Raw genomic sequence first — 24953 nt, forward strand, 5'->3', positions numbered from 1 at the left:
CAACAGTGGGCTCACAGTCTAGAAGCCTCAGTGATCCCCTCTGTCAAATGGGGATAATAATAATAATGATGATGGCCCTGTTGGGTAGGGACTGTCTCTATATGTTGCCAACTTGTACTTCCCAAGTGCTTAGTACAGTGCTCTGCACACAGTAAGCGCTCAATAAATACGATTGATTGATTTAGTAAGCGCTTACTATGAGCAAAGCACTGTTCTAAGCACTGGGGAGGTTCCAAGGTGATGAGGTTGTCCCACGTGGGGCTCACAGTCTTCATCCCCATTTTCCAGATGAGGGAACTGAGGCCCAGAGAAGTGAAGTGACTTGCCTGAAGTCACCCAGCTGACAAGTGGCGGAGCCGGGATTTGAACCCATGACCTCGACTCCAAAGCCGGTGCACTTTCCACTGAGCCACGCTGTGAGCCCCAGGTGGGACAACCTGATCACCTTGTCTCCCCCCAGTGCTTTAGAACAGTGCTTAGCACATAGTAAGCGCTTAACAAATATCATCATTATTAGAGAAGTAGCGTGGCTCAGTGGAAAGAGCCCGGGCTTTGGAGTCAGAGGTCATGGGTTCAAATTCCGGCTCGGCCAATTGTCAGCGCTTAACAAATATCATCATTATTAGAGAAGCGGCGTGGCTCAGTGGAAAGAGCCCGGGCTTTGGAGTCAGAGGTTATGGGTTCGAATCCCGGCTCTGCCCATTGTCAGCGCTTAATAAATATCATCATTATTAGAGAAGCAGCGTGGCTCAGTGGAAAGAGCCCGTGCTTTGGAGTCAGAGGTCATGGGTTCGAATCCCGGCTCTGCCAATTGTCAGCGCTTAACAAATATCATCATTATTAGAGAAGCAGTGTGGCTCAGTGGAAAGAGCCCGCGCTTTGGAGTCAGAGGTCATGGGTTCGAATCCCGGCTCTGCCAATTGTCAGCGCTTAACAAATATCATCATTATTAGAGAAGCAGCGTGGCTCAGTGGAAAGAGCCCGGGCTTTGGAGTCAGAGGTCATGGGTTCGAATCCCAGCTCTGCCCATTGTCAGCGCTTAACAAATATCATCATTATTAGAGAAGCAGCGTGGCTCAGTGGAAAGAGCCCGGGCTTTGGAGTCAGAGGTCATGGGTTCGAATCCCGGCTCTGCCCATTGTCAGCTGGGTGACTTTGGGCAAGTCACTTGACTTCTCTGGGCCTCATCTGGAAAATGGGGGTGAAGACTGTGAGCCTTCCGTGGGACAACCTGATCACCTTGTAACCTCCCCAGCGCTTAGAACAGTGCTTTGCACATAGTAAGCGCTTAATAAATGCCATTATTATTATGATTGTTATTAATCCGGGCGGGCTTCCTGGAGGAGGGGGGAGGCGTCCGCTCAGTCCAGGGCCGGAGTGAGGGGGAGGCAAAAAAGCCTGAAGTTGGGGCGGGCAGTCGGAAGCGGTTTATTAGGGGGAGGGGAAGGAGCCGGAATAAGAACCATTCCTGCCTTTCCCGGCGGGAGCAGGGAAGGAGGAGCGGGAAGCGCGGCCCCAAGCGGGACTCGAACCCGGGGCCGGGAGGAGGAACGGGGGAGACGCCCCGCAGCGCAGGACCGGCCGGGGCCGAGAGGTCAGTGGGGGTCTTGGGGTGGGGGGTCGCGGCCGCCCCTTCTTCCAAAAGTCAGGGCCTCCACCAGTGGTGGAGACAGACACACAGACAGAGACATCATCATCATCATCATCAATCCTATTTATTGAGCGCTTACTATGTGCAGAGCACTGGACTAAGCGCTTGGGAAGTCCAAGTTGGCAACATAGAGAGACAGCTCTGTACTAAGCGCTTGGGAAGTACAAATTGGCAACATATAGAGACAGTCCCTATCAATCAATCAATCAATCGTATTTATTGAGCGCTTACTATGTGCAGAGCACTGGACTAAGCGCTTGGGAAGTACAAGTTGGCAACACATAGAGACAGTCCCTACCCAACAGTGGGCTCACAGTCTGAAAGGGGGAGACAGAGAACAAAACCAAACATACTCACAAAATAAAATAAATAGAATAGATATGTACAAGTAAAATAAATAAATAAATAGAGTAATAAATATGTACAAACATATATACATATATACTGAGACACCCAGAGAGACAGAGACAGTGGGGGGCGAGATTGGGAGAGGCTGCTCTGGAGGCGGGGAGGGGCCGGCTTTATTTGTTTTTAAGCGCTTACTATGTGCAAAGCACCGTTCTAAGCGCTGGGGAGGCTACAAGGTGATCAGGTTGTCCCCCAGGGGGGCTCACAGTCTTCATCCCCATTTTCCAGATGAGGGAACCGAGGCCCAGAGAAGTTAACGGACTTGCCCAAAGTCACCCCCTTTTAGACTGTGAGCCCACTGTTGGGTAGGGACTGTCTCTATATGTTGCCAACTTGGACTTCCCAAGCGCTTAGTACAGTGCTCTGCACACAGTAAGCGCTCAATAAATACGATTGATGATGATGATGATGAAGTGACTTGCCCAAACGGGGGGCTCACAGTCTTCATCCCCATTTTCCAGATGAGGGAACTGAGGCCCAGAGAAGTTAAAGGACTTGCCCAAAGTCACCCAGCTGACAATGGGCAGAGCAGGGATTCGAACCCATGACCTCCGACTCCAAAGCCCGGGCTCTTTCCACTGAGCCACGCTGCTTATTTATTTTACTTGTACACATCTATTCTATTTATTTTATTTTGTTAGTATGTTTGGTTTTGTTCTCTGTCTCCCCCTTTTAGACTGTAAGCCTACTGCTGGGTAGGGACTGTCTCTATATGTTTCCAATTTGTACTTCCCAAGCGCTTAGTACAGAGCTCTGCACACAGTAAGCGCTCAATAAATACGATTGATGATGATGATCCTTCTCTTAGGGCGTTCCCTTAGGGGTCTGGGGCAGGCAGGTGAAAACTTAGGGGGAAGGGGGCTGCCCTTCCCCATGGCTTCTCACTGTGCCTCGATGTCCCCTCTTCCTCACCACCCCCTAGCCCACCGTCCTACCCCTGGCCTGGAACCCCCTCCCTCCCCTAATCCAACAGGCAATGACTCTTCCCCCACTTCAAAGCCTTATTAATAATAATACTAATAATGGCATTTATTAAGCACTTACTATGTGAAAAGCACTGTTCTAAGCGCTGGATTTGAAGGCCCATCTCCTCCAGGAGGCCTTCCCTGATTACGCCCCCCTTTCCTCTTCTCCCACACCCTTCTGAGTCACCCTGACTTGCTCCCTTTGTTTATTTATTCATTTATTTCTTGGTGTGGGGACTCCCAGCCCCACACCACTTATCAATTGTATTTATTGAGCGCTTACTGTGTGCAGAGCACTGTACTAAGCGCTTGGGAAGTACAAGTTGGCAACATATAGAGACAGTCCCTACCCAACAGTGGGCTCACAGCCCCGTCACTTATTTCTTTATATTAATGCCCATTTCCCCCGCCTCTGTACTGTAGCTCATGGTGGGCAGGGAATGTGTCTGTTTATTGTTGTATTTAATAAAAGTAACATAGGAAACACTTAACAAGTACCATAAATATTCTTATTATAACCCCCAAGCCATACTGCTCCCTCTGGCAAAGACTGTAAGCTCGTTGCGGACAGGGAATGTGGCCGTTCATTGTTGTATTGTACTCTCCCAAGCGCTTAGTACAGAGCCCCCCTTTTAATAATAATAATAATGGAATTTATTAAGCACTTACTATGTGCAAAGCACTGTTCTAAGCTCTGGGGAGGTTACAAAGTGATCAGGTTGTCCCACGGGGGGCTCACAGTCTTAATCCCCATTTTACAGATGAGGTAACTGAGGCCCAGAGAAGTTAAGTGTCTTTGCCCAAAGTCACACAGCTGACAATTGGCAGAGCTGGGATTCAAACCCAAGACCTCTGACTCCAAAGCCCGGGCTCTTTCCACTGAGCCACGCTGCCCCTTTTCCTCTCTTCCTCCCCATCCACCTGGCCCTGCCTCCTTCCTCTCCCCACAGCACTTGTATATATGTTTGTACAGATTTATTACTCTATTTATTTTACTTGTACATATTTACTATTCTATTTATTTTGTTAATGTACATCTAGCTTTATTTCTCTTTATTCTGATGACTTGACACCCATCCACATGTTTTGTTGTCTGTCTCCCCCTTCTAGACTGCGAGCCCGTCGTCGGGTAGGGACCGTCTCTCTATGTTGCCGACTTGTACTTCCCAAGCGCTTAGTACAGTGCTCTGCACGCAGTAAGCGCTCAATAAATACGATTGAATGAATGAATGAATAATAATAGTGATGGCATTTATAAAGCACTTACTATGTGCAAAGCACTGTTCTAAGTGCTGGGAAGGTTCCAAGGTGATCAGGTTGTCCCACGGGGGGCTCACAGTCTTAATCCCCATTTTACAGATGAGGTAACTGAAGCTCAGAGAAGTGAAGTGACTTGCCCAAAGTCACACAGCTGACAATTGGCGGAGCAGGGATTTGAACCCCTGACCTCTGACTCCGAAGCCCGGGCTCTTTCCACTGAGCCACGCTGCTTTTCATTTACACTCCCAAGCGCTTAGTACAGTGCTCTGCATACAGTAAGCACTCAATATATATGATTGAAATGAATGAATGAATAAATTCAGCCCCTCCCGGGTGGGCTCAGTGTCCCTAGAGTGGGCAACCCCCAACCCCACCCCAGTGGGCTCAGCCCCTCACTTTCTCTCTCTCCAGGAGAGAGAGTTGGAAGGGACGGGAGAAAGCCCCTACCCCCAAGTCCGGCAGAGTTGACTGTCTCAGGTCCTCCTCATCATCAGGAAGGAGAGGGAAATCAAAACAGAAGTCCTAGTCAATCAGTCAATCAGTCAAGTGACTTGCCCAAAGTCACACAGCAGACAAGTGGAGGAGCTGGGATTAGAACCCAGGCCCATGCTTTGTCCACTAGATCATGCTGCTTTTGCAGGAGTACTTTTACTACTACTACTACCACTTGTCAGCTGTGTGACTTTGGACAAGCCACTTCACTTCTCTGTGCTTCAGTTCCCTCATCTGTAAAATGGGGATTAAGACTGTGAGGCCCCCGTGGGCCAACCTGATCACCTTGTAACCTCCCCAGTGCATAGAACAGTGCTTTAAAGCACATAGTAAGCGCTTAATAAATGTCATCATAGTAGGAGAGTGGTGAGGTGAGGTAGGAGGGGGCAAGGTGGTTGACTGCTTTAATGCCGATGGTGAGGAGTTTCGGTTTGATGTGGGGGTGGATGGGCAACCACGGGAGGTTTTTGAGAAGTGGGGAGACAGACGTGCCCTGAACATTTTTGTAGAAAAGTTATCCGGGTAGCAGAGTGAAGTAAGGACCGGAGTGGGGAGAGATAGGAGGCAGGGAGGTCAGCAAAGAGACTGATACAGAAATCAAGGCAGGATAGGATAAATGATTGGATTAACGTGGTAGTGGTTTGGACGGAGAGGAAAGGGCAGATTTGAGTGATGTGGTCGAGGTTGAACTGACAGGATTTAGTGATGGGTTGAATGAGAGAGGAGTCGAGGATAACGCCCAGGTTACGGGCTTGTGAGACGGGAAGGATGGTGATGCCGTCTACAGCGGTGGGAAAGTGAAGGGGAGGACAGGGTTTGGATGGGAAGATAAGGAGTTCCGCTGCAGGTTATAAACAGCAGGGCTCCCCCAGGAAACAGCCTGCCACAAGCCTGGTCCTGCAGCCTTGGGGAAAGACGGGGGGCACAGTGGGGCCAGGGCAGGGCCGGAGAAGGACCGCTAAGATGAGCAGGGGGTCGGAAGGCTGGGAATCTTCTGTTTGGAAAGGGGCAGACACAGTGGAGGCAGGGTCTGGCATTGCACATTCCCGAGTGGCAGGATTGCTGCTCTTCCAACCCCACGGGCCCGCCGGGCGAGAGGAGACCCCTGGGCTTGAGGGGCACAGACTGTAAGCTCGTCATGGGCAGGGAATGTGTCTGTTCTGTTGTTATATTCTCCCAAGTGCTTAGTACAGTGCTCTGCACAGAGTAAGTGCTTAATCAATACGATTGACTGACAGAAGGACAAACCGAGATGCTTTTTCATCCAGCCTGAGCTAAAGCCCTGTGGGATTGTGGGGGCTGGAAAGCAGCATCAAATACAGGCAGCATCAAGAGAACTTTGGATGAATTCCTGGAACAGTGTTTCCTGGGGCTACAGAAGGGGCCAGTGCCGGGGGCTGGGTGGTCCGGCTAGGATGAGAGACCCCAGGAGAGAGACCACTCGGGACCCGGGCGTCCATTCTCCAGTTTAGAGGATGGAAGGTCTAGTCTGCCCCTTTAGGCGAGCAGCTATCTGGGATGGCTTCCAGGAAGAGGTGAGGCTAGTTTGGTATGAGTGGGGGGAGTGGCAGGGGGCTGGATTAGGCTAGGGAGAGGATGGGGATGTGGGTGGCATCCCCTGGTTGGCAGATGGTGAGGGGCATGAGAATGGAAAGCTTGACCCAACACCCCTCCGCTTCTTACCCATCATCTTCTGGACAGGGGTTGCTGGACTCTCAGAGTCTCCATAGGGGCTTGGCCCTCCCTGTGACGAGCCTCAAGGCAGCGGTGAACCGGTAACCGGGTCAGACTGCAGCCGTGGGGTGACCAGGACTCACAGGCCCCACCTGCTGTGTGACCTTGGGCAAGTCACTTAACTTCTCTGTGCTTCAGTTACCTCCTCAGTAAAATGGGGATTGAGACTATGAGCCCCAGGAGGGACAAGGGACTGTATCCAACCGGTTTGCTTATATCCACCCCAGCGCTTAGTACAGTGCCTGACACATAGTAAGCGCTTAGCTAATACCATAATTATTATTATTATTATTTTGAGTAGTGGTAGTAGTAATTTAATAATAATTTCAGTATTTGTTAAGCGCTGTACTAAGCACTGGGGTAGACAAGCTAATCAAGTTGGATACAGTCTCTATTCCACATGGCGCTTACGTTCTAAGGGAGAGGAAGAACCCCATTTTATAGATGAGGAGACTGAGGCACAGAGTAGTTAAGTGACTTGCCCCAGGTCACACAGCGGGCAAGGATTAAAATCCAAGTCGTTTGCCTCCAGGGCCTGTGCTTTCCCTCCCATTCATTCATTCAATCATATTTACTGAGCACTTACTGTGTGCAGAGCACTGTACTAAGCGCTTGGGAAGTACAAGTTGGCAACATTTAGAGATGGTCCCTACTCAGCAGTGGGCTCACAGTCTAGAAGGGGGAGACAGAGAACAAAACAGAACATAGTAACAAAATAAAATAAATATGTACAAATAAAATAAATAGAGTAATAAATACGTACAAACATATATACATATATACAGGTGCTGTTGGGAGGGGAAGGAGGTAAAGGCCTCCCCAACTGACTTCATAAGTAGCAGAAATCTGTCAGCCCACAGCATTTCTTGAGCACCTGTTGTGTGCAAGGGCACTGGACTAATAATAATAATAATAATGTTGGTATTTGTTAAGCGCTTACTATGTGCAAAGCACTGTTCTAAGCGCTGGGGGGGGGAACACAAGGAGATGAGGTTGTCCCATGTGGGGCTCACAGTATTAATCCCCAGTTTACAGATGAGGGAACTCAGGCACAGAGACGTGAAGTGACTTGCCCAAGGTCACACAGCAGACATGTGGGGGAGGCAGGATTCGAACCCATGACCTCTGACTCCCAAGCCCGCGCTCTTTCCACTGAGCCACGCTGCTTCTCTAAGCGTTTGGAAGAATCCAGTGGAATTAATAAACGTGATCTCTGCCATCCAGAAGTTTACAACCTAGTCCTTTGGAGGGGTGATACCCCTTAACACGCGGGCTCCTGCCCCAAGGCTGTGACCCCAGTTGGTTTTTATCCTATGGGGCACCCCTGGGTATGGGAGGGAGAGAGTTGAGAGACCACAGAATTTGGGGGGACTGGAGGGGGTTGGACAGAGAGGGATCCAGAACCCAGGGGTACTGTCTCCCCGTCTACTACCAGACAGGAAGCGGTGCATCTAGATCCTTCCGTGGGATGCAGAAGCAGCATGAGAGATTTGGGGAAGCAATCAGGGTGAACTGACCGGTAGCTAAGGCCAGATAACATGGGGAGAGGGCGAGTGAAGGAGGCTGTGGAGTCATACAGGGGGGAGATCTGGGTTGCTCCCATGCATTCGCAGGGACAAATGGACCTCTCTCGGTCTCCAGAAGTTCAAGGTCGGAGTCAGGCAGCTGCCCAGGAAAGAGTGGCCAGGGTGGTTCCGTGGGCAGGATGCTCCCTCCGCCAGTGGGTCCGGCCGGAAATGGGTGGAACTAGGAACGGTTTCCTGTGGGAACCCTGGCCACCACCGGTTCCATGTCCGCCGCGGGTTAGGCCCATTTCACCTATGGGAAAATCAAGGCCGAGGTTTCCCTAATAATAATGATGATAATAATGGTATTTGCTTAAGCGCTTACTATGTGCCAGGCTCTGTTCTAAGCACTGGGGTAGATACAAGGTAATCAGGTTGGACACAGTGCGTGTCCCACATGGGGCTCACGGTCTTCATCCCCACTTGACAGAAGTGAAGTGACTTCCCCAAGGTCACACAGCAGTTGAGCGGCGGAGCTGGGATTAGAACCCACATCCTCTGACTCCTGAGCCCGTGCTCTTAACACTAGGCCATACATTTTTATGTGAAGGATGCCCTTGGGGACCAGACGCTGCCCATGGCCCCCCGCCTTCCCAGAACGCCTGTCTCAACCCCTAGTCCCGTCACCGGCCAATTCTCCAGCTCAGCGTTTTCCCTCTGACTCAGCCGGGGATGCAGAGACATCAAGTCTGGGCAACCCCCTCCCCGAAGAAGGAACTGAAACTCCGAGAGCCTGGAAATGGGCAGCAACCCCAACTCCAACCTTGCACCCCCTCAGGGTGATCGTGAGAGAGGAAGACCCAGAGTTCTGGGGAGGGAGGGCTGGAGATGGCGGGGACAGGAGGAGAAAGGGGAAGGACAGAAGAGGACTGAAATGATTTTGTATCTACTCCCAGGGCTTAGCACAGACTGGGCAGGGGTTGTATCCATTTATTGTTGTCTTGTACTCTCCCAAGCACTTAGTACAGCGCTCTGTACGTGGTAAGCTCTCAGTGTATATGACTGGATGGATGAACGCCGAAGAAATACAACAGTAATGGTGGGAGAAAGCTGGGGGTCAGTATGGGGAGAAGGTTAGGGTTCTCTGGGGAGGAGGATGAGGAGGAGGGGCAAGAGAAACAAGGGTGAGGGGCTGATGTGGGGCCGGATCCAGCCTGGCCGGGCCCCCAGGGAGGACTTGGGGAAGGGGCCTTCAACCCCGTCAGCTTGCGTGACTCCCTGCCCTATCCAGTCCCCAATCTAAACAATCTTGATTCCTGTTCCCGGGCCGGGCCGGGGCTTGGGTGGTGTCCTCAATGCCAGGAAATGGAGGACATTAGCGTGTTTGTGTTCAAGAGCGCGGCCGGCCGGTTGGCCGGACGGACGGGATGGGGTCAGGCTGCCCGGCGGGGCCCCCAGAAGCCTGGGAGGCCGACGCGGGAGGGGGCTGGGCTGGGAGAAGGAAGGGCTGGGGGCTGAGTGGAGGGAGGGGGGCATGAGGAATTGAGCTGGGGGCACAGGGAGGAGGGCACTTCTCAGTGCCTCAGTTACCTCATCTGTAAAATGAGTCTCCCCCTTCTAGCCTGTGAGCCCGTTGTTGGGTGGGGACCGTCTCTATATGTTGCCGACTTGTACTTCCCAAGCACTTAGTACAGTGCTCTGCACACAGTAAGCGCTCAATAAATATGATTGAATGAATGAATGGGGATGGGACTTGGGTGGCAGGGAGAGGGAGTGGAGGAAGGGGGCACAAGAAATTGGGTAAGGGGCACAAGTGGGGGAGAGGGAAGATCTGGGCGCTGGGATCAGGGGGCAGGGGGAGGAAAAGGAGGGACCTGCAGAGATGGGGGGGTGCTGGGACTAGGGGCGCAGCGGGCTGGGGCGGGACTAGAGGGCTGGGGGAGGGGTATCCCTCTCCCTGTTGATCTTGGCCTTGGTTCCCCTTCCGCCAGGCCCGGCCCCCGCCCGAGCCGGCAGCTGGGTGACGTCCCCCCAGACGGGGCCATGGGATCCCCGATGGAGCGGATAAGGGAGGCCCCGCCCCCCCAGTCTACCCCCCAGTCTGCCAGCCCAGTCCACCCTCCCTGTCCACCCACCCAGCCCACCCCAGAACCGGCCCCAGAGCCCGCAGCCAGCGCCTGAGCTTGGAGCTGGAGACGCTCAGCCTCGACGGTCCGAGCGGGAAGGGGGCCGGGTGGATGGGGTCCCGGGCCCTAGGCAGGCCCTGGGGAGGTGGGCTGGAGAGGGGGCCCAAGCCCCCAACTTCAGGCCCTGCTCTGAACCCTGCCCCTCTCTCAATCCCGACCTCCTGTCTTACTCCAGGATTGGGAAGGCCGGGTGGCCCCTGGGCTCGCAGCCCTTGCCCCCAACAGGAAGCCCAGTCCTCCCAAGGAGGGCATTCATCTGGGAGGTGCCCTGTGGGTAGCACTCCTCCTCAGAGCCATCCACCTGGGGCAGGGGAGGGAGGCAGCCTGGCAGCTCCTGTTCCCCCAGGGGCAGTTTGGGCCCTGGGGGTCTCTGCTCACCACCCACCCCGCTCTCCGACAGCAGGCACAATGACCCCCAGCACTGGCAGGAGCAGCGTTGCAGCCGCACTGTTGGCCACCCTCCTGGGCCTGACGGATGGTGAGTTTGGGATGGGCACCGGGGGACGGGACACCCGGGTCCATCTGGCTCGGTCCATCGGGCTGATGGGGTCCCTGGGGTGGACCAGGCCGGTGCGGGGAGGGGAAGGTGGGAGAGACCCCATGGTTGTAATAATAATAATAATGATGGCATTTATTAAGCACTTACTATTTGCAGAGCACTGTTCTAAGAGCTGGGGGGATACAAGGTGATCAAGGTGTCCCACGTGGGGCTCACAGTCTTAATCCCCATTTTACAGATGAGGTAACTGAGGCGCAGAGAAGTGAAGTGACTTGCCCAAGGTCACACAGCAGACATGTGGTGGAGTCGGAATTCGAACCCATGACCTCTGACTCCAAAGCCCGTGCCCTTTCCACTGAGCCACGCTGCTTGGGGACCGATTTTTCCTGCACCCCGAAAGCTGAGAAAAGGGGGAGATCATGCACAGACAGTAAGGAGGGGAGCAGAAGGGAGGGGGGAAGTAGAGGCAGGGTACATCCAGTTGGGGCAGGGGGTGCAGAGAGAAGGGGTTGAGGCCACCTTCCCTTTGATGACTCTCCCCACAAGCCCATCCGCCATAGGTTTTGTGGCAGAAAAGGGTGGGACCACGTAGAAAGACCCGGGGCCCAGACTCAGTTTCCCCTTTTCCCCCTTCCGATCACCGTCCCAATCGGTCAGTCACTCAATGGTATTTAGTGAGCACTTACTATGAGGAGAGCACTTTACTAAGTGCTTGGGAGAGGACAGTGCAACAGAATTAACAGGCACGTTCCCTGCCCGTAGTCAGTCAGTCCATCATATTTATTGAGTGCTTACTGTGTGCAGAGCACTGTACTAAGCGCTTGGGAGAGAACAAAATATAGCAGTATAACAGACACATTCCCTGCCCACAATGAGCTTACAGTCGAGAGGGGAACGTCAGAATGTTCTAGTGGATAAATCAATCAATCGTATTTATTGAGCGCTTACTATGTGCAGAGCACTGTAAAGCATGGGCTTGGGAGTCAGAAGGTCATGGGTTCTAATTCCGGCTCTGCCACTTGGCTGCTGTGTGGCCTTGGGTAAGTCACTTTGCTTCTCTGTTCCCGTTACCTCATCTGTAAAACGGGGGTTGAGACTGTGAGCCCCATGTGGGACAGGGACTGCCTCCAACCCGATTTGCTTGTGTCCACCCCAGAGCTTAGTGCAGTGCCTGCCACATAGTAAGCACTTAAATACCAAATTATTATTATTATCGTTCTCCGGGCCTCAGTTCACTCAACTGTGAGATGGGGATTCAGAACATTTTCTCCTCCTTCGCAGACTGTGAGCCTACTGTGGGAGAGGGACTTGGGTCCCACCCTATTCTTTTGTTTCCACCTCAGCGTTCAGTACAGTGTTAGGCACACAGTAAGCGCCCTGCAGATGCCCCGGTGCAGAGCACTGGACTAAGCACTTGGGAAGTACGAGTACAGCGAAGCAGCATGGTTCAGTGGAAAGAGCCCGGGCTTTGAAGTCAGAGGTCATGCGCTCAAATCCCGGCTCCATCAGTTGTCAGCTGTGTGACTTTGGGCAAGTCACTTAACTTCTCTTTGCCTCAGTTACCTCCTCTGTAAAATGGGGATTAAGACTATGAGCCCCACGTGGGACAACCTGGTCACCTTGTATCCCCCCAGCGCTTAGAACAGTGCTGTGCACATAGTAAGCGCTTAACAAATGCCATTATTATTATTATTATTATTATTATTATTATTATTATTATTATTATTATTATTATTATTACAGCGAAGCAGCATGGCTCAGTGGAAAGAGCCGAGGCTTTGGAATCGGAGGTCATGCGTTCAAATCCCGGCTCCATCAATTGTCAGCTGTGTGACTTTGGGCAAGTCACTTAACTTCTCTGTGCCTCAGTTCCCTCATCTGTAAAATTGGGATTAAGACTATGCGCCCCCTGTGGGACAACCTCATCACCTTGTACCCTCCCCAGCGCTTAGAACAGTGCTTTGCATATAGTAAGATCTTAGTAAATGCCATCATTGTTATTGTTATTATTAGTTTTTGTGGAGGCGCCGGCCCTGGGCAGAGCCGGAGGGCTCTCAGGATGCTGCTGACAGGCCGGGCCGGGCCGGGGGTCCTTCCTGCAGGAAACGTGACGTGCGTGTGTGAAGGGTCTCATTGCCTCCAGAGCACGTGCCGGGGGGCCTGGTGCCTAGTGGCGGCCGTGAGACCCCGGGACGACCCCCCCTACATCACCAAGAACTGCGGGCGGAACAACTACCTGGAGACCTGCCTGGGCTTCCCGGAGGAGGTGATCGCCCTGCGTTGCTGCCACGGCCACATGTGCAACCAGAATATCACCCTGGACCTCCCTCGTACGACCACCCGCCCTCCGCACACCCCGGTTTCTGGGGACAGGGGAGGGGAGGGGACACCCCGCACAGCCCCCCACAACGCCTCTCACCTGCACACAAGTGTGGCATCACACACCCAGCCCAACTTACTTGCACACAATTATACCCCTACACACACCCAGCCCCACTTACCTGTACATGATAATAATAATAATAATGATTGTATTTGTTAAGCGCTTACTATGTGCAAAGCACCGTTCTAAGCGCTGGGGAGGATACAAGGTGATCAGGTTGTCCCACGTGGGGCTCACAGTCTTAACCCCCATTTTCCAGATGAGGGAACTGAGGCACAGAGAAGTGATGTGACTTGCCCCAAGTCACAAGCGGTAGAGCCGGGATTTGAAGCCATGGCCTCTGACTCCCAAGCCTGGGCTCTTTCCACTGAGCCACGCTGCTTCTCTTAATTGTGACCCCCACACGCATACCAGCCCTGCTCACCTGCATGTAAGTGTGACCTCCTCACACACCCAGCCCCGCTTACCTGTCCACAGTTGTGACCCCCACCGTGTCTCACACTTACCTGCGCCCGATCACGATCGCACACCTAGTCCCACTCATCTACCCCCAATCGTGAACCCCATAAACACACCCAGCCCTGCTCGCCTGTGTGCCGTCGGGATCCCCACCCCCTCCACAATCCCCTTCCCTCCTCCCGGGACCCCTCAGCCCCTCCTCACCTGCACCCGGTCGTGACACCCACCCCCATCCCGGCTCCGGCGGATCCGTGGGGTTCCCAGGGTCAGGAGGGAGCGGCGGGGTGGGGACGGGCTAGAATTGAGCCTGGGGTGAAGGGGCTGATTGAGGCAGCTCCCTTCTCTCCCCCGCACCGACACCCCAGAGGGGCCAGGGCCTTCAGGAGGACCACCGCCGAGCGAACAGCTGCCGCTGATCCTGGGCCCGGGGCTGGCACTGGTGGCACTGCTGGTGCTGGGGGCTCTGGCCTGCTGGCGGCTGGGCTGGCGCCGCCATCGGAGAGAGAAGCGGCTACTACAGAGCCGGGAGCTTGGAGAGTCCAGCCTCATCCTCAAGACCTCTGACAGCGGGGACAGCCTGCTGGGGGTGAGGGCCCGGGGACGGGACGGTGAGCGGGAACAGGCCAGACATGTCTGCCGAGGCGGTGGGGCTGGGCAGAACGAGTCGAGGGTTGGGGTGTGGGGAGAGGGAGCCCGGGGACGAGGAACAGCATGCTGGTTAACACAAGGCAGAACTGACGGGTGAGGGGGAGAGGTGGAGGCACAGAGGCAGTAGACGAAGCAGATAATAATAATTATGACATCTGTTAAGCACTTACTATGCTGTTCTAAGCGCTGGGGTGGATACAAGATAATTGGGTTGTCCCACATGGGGCTCGCAGTCTTAATCCCTGTTTCACAGATGAGGAAACTGAGGCCCAGAGGAAGTGAAGTGACTTGCCCGAGGTCACACAGCAGACGAGTGTAGCCTGGCTCAGTGGAAAGAGCACGGGCTTGCGAGTCAGAGGTCATTCGTTCAAATTCCAGCTCCGCCGCTTGTCAGCTGTGTGACTTTGGGTGAGTCACAGAGAAATTCCCTTATCTGTAAAATGAGGATTAAGACTGTGAGCCCCACGTGGGACAACCTGATCACCTTGTATCCTCCCCAGCGCTTAGAACAGTGCTTTGCACATAGTAAGCGCTTAACAAATGCCATCATTGTTATTATTATTAAGTGGCGGAGCCAGGATTAGAACACATGACCTTCCGACTTCCAGACTGGTGCTCTATCCACTAGGCCATGCTGGATGGAGGGAGGGATGAGGGAAGAGGTGAAGGCACAGAGGCAGTAGAAGAAGCAGATGGAGGGAGGGAGGGAGGGAGGGACAGACAGGCAGAAGGAAGTGATTCCCGGACATCAGGACCACCCTCCAAAGCCATTCCAAATCCCTTCCTCTGCCTCCGGGCAGCCCCACACCAGCTGTCTGGGAGGAAACGCTATCCACGGCAGCTGCGTGGGCAGAAAGGGACAGCCTACCCTCTGACCCCACCCCAACCACTGGCCCGTTAAGGGAAGTATCACGGCCTAATGGATAGAGCCCAGGCCTGGGAATCAGAAGGTCCTGGGTTCTAATCCCACCACCGCCACTTCATCAATCGTATTTCATCAATCGTATTTATTGAGCGCTTACTGTGTGCAGAGCACTGTACTAAGCGCTTGGGAAGTACAAATTGGCCAACATATAGAGACAGTCCCTACCCAACAGTGGGCTCACAGTCTAAAACTGTCACTTGTCTGCTGTGTGAGCTTGGGCAAGCCACTTCATTTCTCTGGGCCTCAGTTTCCTCATCTGGAAAACAGGGTTGAAGACTGGGAGCCCCACGTGGGACAGAGACTGGGGCCAACCTGATTAACTTGTATCTACTCCAGAAGTTAGAATAGAACTTGACACGTAGTAAGCACTTAACAAATACCATTGTTGTTGTTATTATTATTAATACCAGTATTATTTTGGTCCCAGGATCTACTGGACAGCGACTGCACCACGGGCAGCGGCTCAGGCCTGCCCTTCCTGGTGCAGAGGACGGTGGCTCGCCAGATCACACTGGCAGAATGTGTGGGTGAGCGGGGCTGGCTGTGGGGAAAGGTTGGGCGTGAGGATGGCCAGAGGAGAACGAGGACCCCCGCTCCCTGCAGGGACCCTAACCTTCCCTTCCCACCCTGGCCCAGGTGCTGCCAGAAGTCTGAGTTTTGATCTTCTTTTGCTCCAGCCTTCCCCCTGCCATCTGTGCGGCCTCCTTTCCCAATTCTTTTTATTTTTTTTTTAAAGGTATTTTGTTAAGCACTTACTATGTGCCAGGCTCTGTTCTAAGCGCTGGGCAATCAGGTCGAACTGATTTGATGTCACAGTCTTAATCCCCGTTTGACGGATGAGGGAACTGAGGCCCAGAGAAGTGAAATGAGTTGCCCTAACTCATACAGCAGGCAGGTGGCAAAGCCAGGACTAGAACCCAGGTCCTTCTGATTCCCAGGCCCGGGCTTTATCCACTGAGCCACACTGCTTCTCACTTCTGACCCCCCATTCCCAGCCAGAACTGTGTCTGTCAACCAGCTAGTCAGCGAGAGTCTTGCCCCAGATCTGGAGAACCCTCAACCTTGTCAGGCAGCTGCCCTCCAGCTCCTACCCATGTGGAAGTTCTTTTAAATGTCTAGCTTAAGTCCCTCTTGCTGGAGCCCGAGCCTACTTCCTTTCCTCCGGACCGCAGGGGAGATGGGGGGCAGTGGGACCCCATCCCCTGTGCCCTCAAAGTCCCACAGGGGAGGAAGAGGGAGACAGTAATAATAATGATGGCATTTGTTAAGTGCTTACTATGTGCAAAACACTGTTCTAAGCGCTGGGGGGATACAAGGTTGTCACGTTGTCCCACGTGGGGCTCACAGTCTTAATCCCCATTTTACAGATGAGGTAACTGAGGCTCAGAGAAGTTAAGTGACTTGCCCAAAGTCACACAGCAGACACGTGGGGGAGCCGGGATTAGAACCCATGACCTCTGACTCCCAAGCCCGTGCTCTTTCCACTGAGCCACGCTGCTTCTCTGAGAAGGTGCTGTGGGAGAGGGGGCCTGGACAAGGGGCTGACCCCTCCCCGACTGCCCCCAGGAAAAGGTCGCTATGGCGAGGTGTGGCGGGGCCTGTGGCACGGGGAGAACGTGGCCGTCAAGATCTTCTCGTCGCGGGACGAGCAGTCTTGGTTCCGGGAGACAGAGATCTACAACACCGTGCTGCTGCGCCATGACAACATCCTGGGTGAGGGGCCCACCCTGGGGTGAGGGTGGGGCTGGGACTTGTTGGGGGTCAAGGGCTGGGGGCCTGGGACCACCCTGAGGCCTGGATCTGGATCAGGTTGGGAACTTGGGACGACTTGGAGTCAGGGGCTGGGCTGGGCTGGGGGCAGGGACTGGGGTCCCGAGGGCAGGGGCAGGGCTGGGGGCTTGAAGGAAGGCAAGGCAACAATCCAGAGGAATGGGTCACTTATTCAATCGCATTCATTGAGCGCTTACTGTGTGCAGAGCGCTGTACTAAGCACTTAAAAAGTACAATTCTCGGTCAGCAGATTTGGGGCCACCAGTGGCATCCCCTGACCTCCAAACTGGCGTGAGGGGGGTCGCTCCCTAAAACCCACCATCCCCAGAGTCCCCAGGGTCCCAATCAGGGGTCACAGGGGCAGCAGGGGAAGGGATGGGAGAGGGTCACGGCCCGCCCACCCCCAGGCTTCATCGCCTCGGACATGACGTCTCGGAGTTCAAGTACCCAGCTGTGGCTGATCACGCACTTCCACGAGCACGGCTCGCTGTTCGACTTCCTGCAGCGCTCGGCGCTGGAGCCCGCCACGGCCCTGCAGCTGGCACTGTCGGCGGCCTGCGGCCTGGTGCACCTGCACGTGGAGATCTTCGGCACGCAGGGCAAGCCGGCCATCGCCCACCGCGACCTCAAGAGCCGCAACGTGCTCGTCAAGAGCAACCTGCAGTGCTGCATCGCCGACCTGGGTGAGGGCCGGGCCGGAGGCTGGGTGGGGGGGTTGCTGGGGACAGACTGGCGGTTGGTGGTGGAGGTGGGGCTGGACTGGAGGACGGGGGTGGTATCCGGGGGCTTGGCTGGAGGTTGGTGGGGCCGGACTGAGGGGCCATTGTGGGGAGGAGGGCCAGGTTGGGGGCTGGTGATGATGATGGCATTTGTTAAGCGCTCACTATGTGCAAAGCACTGTACAACCACCCTCTGCCTGGCCTTTACCCCCAGTCCCCAGCCCGGCCCTGCTCCTACCACGACCAGCCCCCAGATCTGGAGAACCCTCAACCTTGTCAGGCAGCTGCCCTCCAGCTCCTCCCCATGAGGAAGTTCTTTCAAATGTCTAGCTTAAGTCCCTCTTGCTGGAGCCCGAGCCTACTTCCTTTCCTCCGGACCGCAGGGGAGATGGGGGGCAGTGGGACCCCATCCCCTTTGCCCTCAAAGTCCCACGGGGGAGGAAGAGGGGTAAAGGCCAGGCAGAGGGTGGGACTGGGCTGGGGGGTCAATAGAGGCAGGCCAGCCTCGGGGAGGGGCTGGGCTGGACATCAGTGTGAGGTGGGGACCGGCTTCTCAGGATGGGGGACCAATCTGGGGGGCCACGTTTGGAGTGGGAGGGGACTCTTGGGTCCCTCCCTCAGCCTGGGCGGGGCCCCGGAAAGTGTGGGCTTCTAGGACCTGGGCAGAGGTCTCTGACCCTGTGCCAGCCCATCCCTCAGGCCCCCCAACTTGCTCCTCAGGCCCCACCCCTCACTTTTAGGACCCCCACCCCTGCTCACCAGCTTCCAAGGCCCCCATACGCCTGCTGTGGTCCGCTCCAGGGGCCGGGGTCCCTGGTGTACTCTGGGATGAGATCACCCACTGTCCGACTGGGTTGGGAGAGGCGCGCTTAAATCCAAAGGCAGGGGGATGGATGCGATGACCTCTGGAAACCTTGATCGGTCAAGGAGAAAGTCTGGTGGTCTCTTCTCTGGGAAAGGGCCTGTCTAATAATAATAATAATGATGGTATTTGTTTATAGCTTACTTTGTCCTAGACACTGTATTAAGCACTGGGGAAAGGGGGTTCTGAGCCAGCTTCTGGGGGCTGGATTGAGAACCGTGCCCACTGTGCCCGCAGGCCTAGCGGTGATGCACTCTCAGACCAGCGACTACCTGGACCTCGGGCACAATCCCCGGGTGGGCACCAAGCGCTACATGGCACCCGAGGTGCTGGACGAGCAGATCCGCACAGACTGTTTTGAGTCTTACAAGCGGACGGACGTTTGGGCCTTTGGCCTGGTGCTTTGGGAGATCGCCCGCCGGACCATGGTCAATGGTGAGAGCCCCGTGGGCAGCAGGCTGGGGAATGGGGTCCCCCAGTCCGGGCCCACCCCCAGGGATAGCTTTGGGCCGGGTGACCAGGAAGGTAAAATGGGTGGGCATCCTGGGGTCCCAGGCCCACCAGGGTTATAAGACCCCTGGGAGGCTCTTGCCCTCTTTCTCTTTCTCCCTCTCCCACCCTCTCTCACTCTCTCTCTTGCTCTCTTTCTCATTCTCTCTTTTTTTAATGGTATTTATTAAGCGCTTACTGTGCACCAAGCACTGTTCTAAGCGCTGGAGAGGTTACAAGGTGATCAGGCTGTCCCACGGGGGGCTCCCAGTCTTCATCCCCATTTTCCAGATGAGGAAACCGAGGCACAGAGGAGTCAAGTGATTTTCCCAAAGTCACACAGCTGACAATTGGAAGAGCTGGGATTTGAACCCATGACCTCTGACCCCAAAGCCCATACTCTTTCCACTGAGTCACGCTACTTCTCTTGCTCTCCCACTCTCTCTTGCTCTCCTTCTCTCACTCTCTCACCCTCTCTTTCTCGCTCTCTCTTGCTCTCCCGTTCTCCCTTGCTGTCTTTCTTTCTCTTGCTCTTTCTCATTCTCTCTTGCTCGCCCACTCTCTTGCTCTCTCACTCTTTCTCTCTCTCACTTTCTCTCTCTCTCTTTCTCTCACCCTCTTTCTCACTCTCTCTCTTGCTCTCCCATTCTCCCTTGCTGTCTTTCTCTCCTGCTCTCTCTCTCCTGCTCTCTCTTGGTCTCTCGCTCACTCTTTTTCTCTCTTGTTCTTTCTTTCTCACACTCTCTCGCTGTCTCTCACACGCTATACCTGCTCTCTCTGGCACTTTCACCCTTTCTCTCTCGCTCTCTTTTTCTCCATCTATCTCTCTCGCTCTTTCTCACCCACTCTCTTTCTCTCTTGCTCTCTCTCCCTCGCTCTGGTCCTCTCTGCCTCTCCCTCCCTCTCCGCTCCAGCCCAGCCTCCGCCACCCCCTCAGCTGAGGCTGTGAAACCCGGCCGGTTTGCTGTGAATTATAAACAGCATAATCTGGTGTCAGCGCCCGGCCTGCTGATTAGCAGGCCGGCGGCCTCCCCAAGGCTCTGTTGTGTGCCGAGCTGATTAGGGGCGGGTGGCCACTGCAGTCCACGGGCAGTTGGAGCACGCTGGCTGGATGGCCGCCCAGGGAGTCCGAGAAGCCCCTAAGCCTTGTCTGGCCAGTGGGGTAGAGCCGTCCAATCTCTGACCCCTCACACCTGGATCATCCTCCCAATTTCTCCTATCAGTGGTCTTTATTCTTTCTGTTTAATATCATAGGTGGCAGTCCAGGCAATCGGTCAACAACGGTATTGTTTGAGCACTTACTGTGTGCAGAGCACTGCGCTAAGCACTTGGGAGAGCACACTACAACAGAGTCGGTAGAAATGTTTGCTGCTTACAGTCTCAATCCCCATTTTTCGTATGAGGTAACAGGCACAGAGAAGTTAAGTGACTTGCCCAAGGTCACACAGCAGATGAGTGGCAGACCCGAGATGAGAACCCAGGTCTTTCTGACTCCAGGCCTGTGCTCTATCCACTAGGGCATATGCTGCTTCAGACAGATTTATGCGCACGGTGCAAAATTAGCACCCCAGATTACAGAGAGAGGGTGTGTGTATGTGTGCCTCTGTTTCTCTCTCTCGCTTTCTTTCTCTCGCTCTCTCTTGCCATTAACCCCCTTCCTGTTGGGTACTTCCAAATCTCTCCCAAGGCCCCCTGATCATATCTTCTCCCCACCAACACTTCCCTCCATTTAGGTTGGAGGATCCCCCCCGCAAGACAGGCTTCTTCCCTCCCCTACATCCCCTTTTCCCCCCAGGGATGTAACCTTCCAGAATCGTGTAGCCCCTGACCTCAGGCTAACCAGGCAGGCATCAAGGAAAGGAGAGACTCTAAGATCACTGTGGGCAGGGAACATGTCTTCCAACTTGTTGCATAGCACTCTCCCAATTGCTTAGTAATAATGATAACAATAATGATGCTATTTAAGCACTTACTTTGTGTCAAGTTCTAAACGCTGAGGTAGATCCAAGCTAATCAAGTTGGACACACTCCCTATCCCACATGGGGCTCACAGTCTTAATCCCCCTTTTACAGTCGAGGTAACGGAAACACAGAGAAGTGAAGTGAATTTCCCAAGGTCCCCCAGCAGACATGCGGTCTCACTGTACCTCACCTGTCCCACCGTCGACCCCTGGCCTGGATTGCCCTCCCTCCACACATCCACCAAGCTAGCTCTCTTCCTCCCTTCCAAGCCCTACTGAGAGCTCACCTCCTCCATCCCCATCCCCCCCGCCTTACCTCAATCAATCAATCAATCAATCGTATTTATTTAGCGCTTACTGTGTGCAGAGCACTGTACTAAGCACTTGGGAAGTACAAGTTGGCAACATATAGAGACAGTCCCTACCCAACAGTGGGCTCACGGTCTACCTCCTTCCCCTCCCCACAGCACCTGTATATATGTTTGTACAGATTTATTACTCTATTTTACTTGTACATATTTACTATTCTATTCATTTTGTTAATGATGTGCATTTAGCTTTAATTCTATTTGTTCTGACGACTTGACATCTGTCCACATGTTTTGTTGACTGTCTCCCCCTTCTAGACTGTGAGCCCATTGTTGGGTAGGGACCGTCTCTATAGGTTGCCAACTTGTACATCCCAAGCGCTCAGTCCAGTGCTCTGCACACAGTAAGCGCTCAATAAATACGATTGAATGAATGAATGAATGTGGCGGAGCTGGCATTAGAACTCAAGTCCTTCTGTCTCCCAAACCCGTTCTCTATCCACTAGGCCATGCTGCTTTGGCTTCTGTGTACTATGTGCTGCTCGGCACGTAGTAAGCGCTCAATAAATACCACTGATGATAATGATGATGGGGAGGGTGGCCCCGGGGTCCCCTCCCTCTAGGTGGTTCTGGTGATCGGGAACCCCCCACAACCCAGGCTTCCCTTGGGCCATGGTCCATAGGGAAAGGTGGGCAGTCGGGGGTCTTCGGCTGCAGGAACACCCCCCCAATCAGTCCTCCCTGCCTCCCGCTGCTCCAGGCATGGTGGAGGAGTACAGGCCGCCCTTCTTCGACCTGGTGCCCAGCGACCCCAGCTTCGAGGACATGAAGAAGGTGGTTTGTGTGGACCAGCAGAGACCGACCATCCACAACCGGCTAGCAGCCGACCCGGTGAGGAGCCGTGGTGGGGTGGGTCGGGGGGCTCGGGAAGGGGCCGATTATCCAGGTCCGGGATCCGAGGTCTCCCTAGGGCCGCGGGCACCAGTCCCTGTGGCTGCAGCCAGTCAATCATATTTATTAAATGCTTATTATGAGAAGCAGCGTGGCTCGGTGGAAAGAGCACGGGCTTTGAAGTCAGAGGTCATGGGTTCGAGTCCCGACTCTGCCACATATCTGCTGTGTGACCTTGGGCAAGTCACTTAACTTCTCTGAGCCTCAGTTACCGCATCTGTAAAATGGGGGTTAAGAATGTGAGCCCCACGTGAAACAACTTGATCACCTTGTATCCCCCCAGCGCTTAGAACAGTGCTTTGCACATAGTAAGCGCTTAACAAATGCCATCATTATTATTACTATGATTATTATTATTGCTATCATGGTATTTGTTAAGCACTTACTATATGCCAAGCACTGTTCATTCATTCATTCATTCATTCAATTGTATTTATTGAGCTCTTACTGTGTGCAGAGCACTGGACTAAGCGCTTGGGAAGTACAAGTCAGCAACATATAGAGATGGGCCCTACCCAACAACCAGCTCATAGGCTAGAAGGGGGAGACAGAAAACAAAACACGTAGACAGGTGTCAAAATCGTCAGAACAAATAGAATTATAGCTCTATGCACATCATTAACAAAATAAATAGAAGAGTAAATATGCATTGTTTTAAGCTGCTGGGGTAGATACAAGGTAATCAGGTTGGACACAGTCCCTGTCCCACATGAGGCTCACACTCTTAATCCCTATTTTACAGATGAGGTAACTGAGGCACAGAGAAGTTAGGTGACTTGCCCGGGAACAAGAGGTGGAGCCGGAATTAGAACCCATGACCTCTGACTCCCAAGCCTGTGGTCTTGCCACTAGGCCATGCTGCTTCCCTGTGTGCAGTGCTGTGCTTACTGTGTGCAGAGCACTGTACTAAGCACTTGGGAGAGTACACTAGAACAATAAACAGACACATTCCCTGCCCACAACGACCTTACAGTCCAGACGGACTGCAGGGTGGCAGAGGGGTCTGAGCGGGCCGAGAGCTGCGGAGATCCCCTCCTCCCCTGGGGTCCCATCCCGGTTTTCCCCCCATGGAGGTGGGGATGGTTGTGGTTCGGGGGGCCCCCTTGGTTGGTGGTGAAGCCGGGTTGGGGCAGAAGAAATCCTGGATCTAATCACACCTTCCACTCCATGGTTGTCTCTTGAGCACTCAATAGGGTGCTCTACTCACAGTAAGCCCTGAGCAAACATTCAATCGATCAATAGCGTTGATTGAGCGCTTTTTGTGTGCAGAGTATCATCGTCATCAATCGTATTTATTGAGCGCTTACTGTGTGCAGAGCACTGTACTAAGCGCTTGGGAAGTACAAGTTTGCAACATATAGAGACAGTCCCTACCCAACAGTGGGCTCACAGTCTAAAAGAATCAGAGTATACCACTGATTGTTTCGGGGGTGACTTCCAGCCCCATTTGGAGGGGTGGTCAGACAGACTCAGTGCCTGGAATGCCTTCCCTCCTCAGATCCAAGAGACAATGACTCTCCCCTCCTCCAAAGCCTTACTGAAGGCCCATCTCCTCCAAGAGGCCTTCCCTGACTAAGCCCCCCGTTCCTCTTCTCCCACTCCCTTCTGCGTTGCCCTGACTCGCTCCCTTTTTTCATCCCCGCCACCCAAGCCCCACAGCACTTATGTCCAAATCTGTCATTTATTTATTTCTATTAATGTCTATCTCTCCCTCTAGCCCGTTAGCTTGTTGTGGGCAGGGAATGTGTCTATTTTATTGCGTTCTCCCAAGAGCTTAGTACAGTGCTCTGCACACAGTAAGCGCTCAATAAATACGATTGACTGACTGGCTGACAGAGATCTGTTCCCTCAGGCAGACAGACTGGCATATTCCCCTTGGTGTTTCTCCTTGGGGTGGGGAGAGGGCTGTGGATGGGGCTGGGACCATGAGGAGGAAAGGGGAGTCTGTCCCCTGCCCTGGCAGGAGGAGAAGAAGAACTCAGAAGGGATGGGCTGTTTTCCCTCTAGACTCCTTGTAAGCTCCTTGTGTGCAAGGAATGTGTCTGTTTATTATTGTATTATACTCTCCCAAGAGCTTAGTACAGTGCTCTGCACACAGTAAGCGCTAAATAAATATGATTGACCAACTGAGACCAGTCGGCTACTAGCCGGAATCCCTCTTGATGCTGGTGGGTGGATTGTGGCGGGTGGTTGCCTGTCTAAATGCCTCTTCCCATTCCCTCTCACCCTTATCTCGCTGTCTGCCTTCTCCTTCTCTCTTCCCACCTCCTCCCGGCCTCCCCATCTTCCCCCCGGTCCCCCATCCCTCCCTCCTTCTGCGTTTTCGCCGGCCTCAGCTGCTCTCTGTCCTGGTGAAGACGATGCGGGAATGCTGGTACCCAAATCCCTCCTCACGTCTCACCGCTCTGCGCATCAAGAAGACCCTCAAGAAGCTCAGCCCCACACCAGAGAAGCCCAAGGTGGCCTACTAGGTTGATGGCCACTCCAGGGTCCTCTTCACCCCTCTACCTCCTCTCCCCTGACCAGGGCAGCGGAATCAGTACCTCAGCCCCTTCCTCTGCCTCTCCCCCGGGGCCCCGACCCTGCTGGGGTGGGAGGGAGGGCCTGGGAGCAGTTGAATTTATTGAGCGCTTACAGTGTGCACAGCACTTTACCAAGTGCTTGGGAGAGTACATATTGTTATATTGTTATACAACAGACACATTCCCTGCCCACAACAAGCTAACAATCTAAAGCAGAAGACTGACATTAATAGATATAAATAAATGACAGATATGG

The 24953-nt window shown here is 53.8% G+C and overlaps 1 protein-coding gene across 2 annotated transcripts; it reads left to right on the plus strand.

Annotated features, from left to right (window-relative positions):
- The first annotated feature begins 1490 nt into the window (after positions 1-1490).
- Positions 1491-24752, plus strand: ACVRL1 (activin A receptor like type 1). 2 transcript variants are annotated; one of them, XM_038752725.1, is made up of 10 exons: positions 1491-1594; positions 10602-10679; positions 12803-13030; positions 13908-14128; positions 15543-15642; positions 16682-16828; positions 17293-17568; positions 18704-18901; positions 21985-22115; positions 24512-24752. In XM_038752725.1, exons 2-10 carry the CDS (start codon positions 10610-10612, stop codon positions 24644-24646), a joined length of 1506 nt encoding a protein of 501 aa, XP_038608653.1. In that variant the 5' UTR covers positions 1491-1594; positions 10602-10609; the 3' UTR covers positions 24647-24752. The 2 variants fall into 2 exon arrangements, with proteins under 2 accessions (XP_038608653.1, XP_038608654.1); XM_038752726.1 differs by lacking the exon at positions 1491-1594 and adding an exon at positions 10167-10226.
- The last annotated feature ends 201 nt before the right edge of the window (positions 24753-24953 follow it).

The sequence above is a fragment of the Tachyglossus aculeatus genome, chromosome 10 (genome assembly GCF_015852505.1).
Source record: "Tachyglossus aculeatus isolate mTacAcu1 chromosome 10, mTacAcu1.pri, whole genome shotgun sequence".
NCBI classification, from domain to species: domain Eukaryota; kingdom Metazoa; phylum Chordata; class Mammalia; order Monotremata; family Tachyglossidae; genus Tachyglossus; species Tachyglossus aculeatus.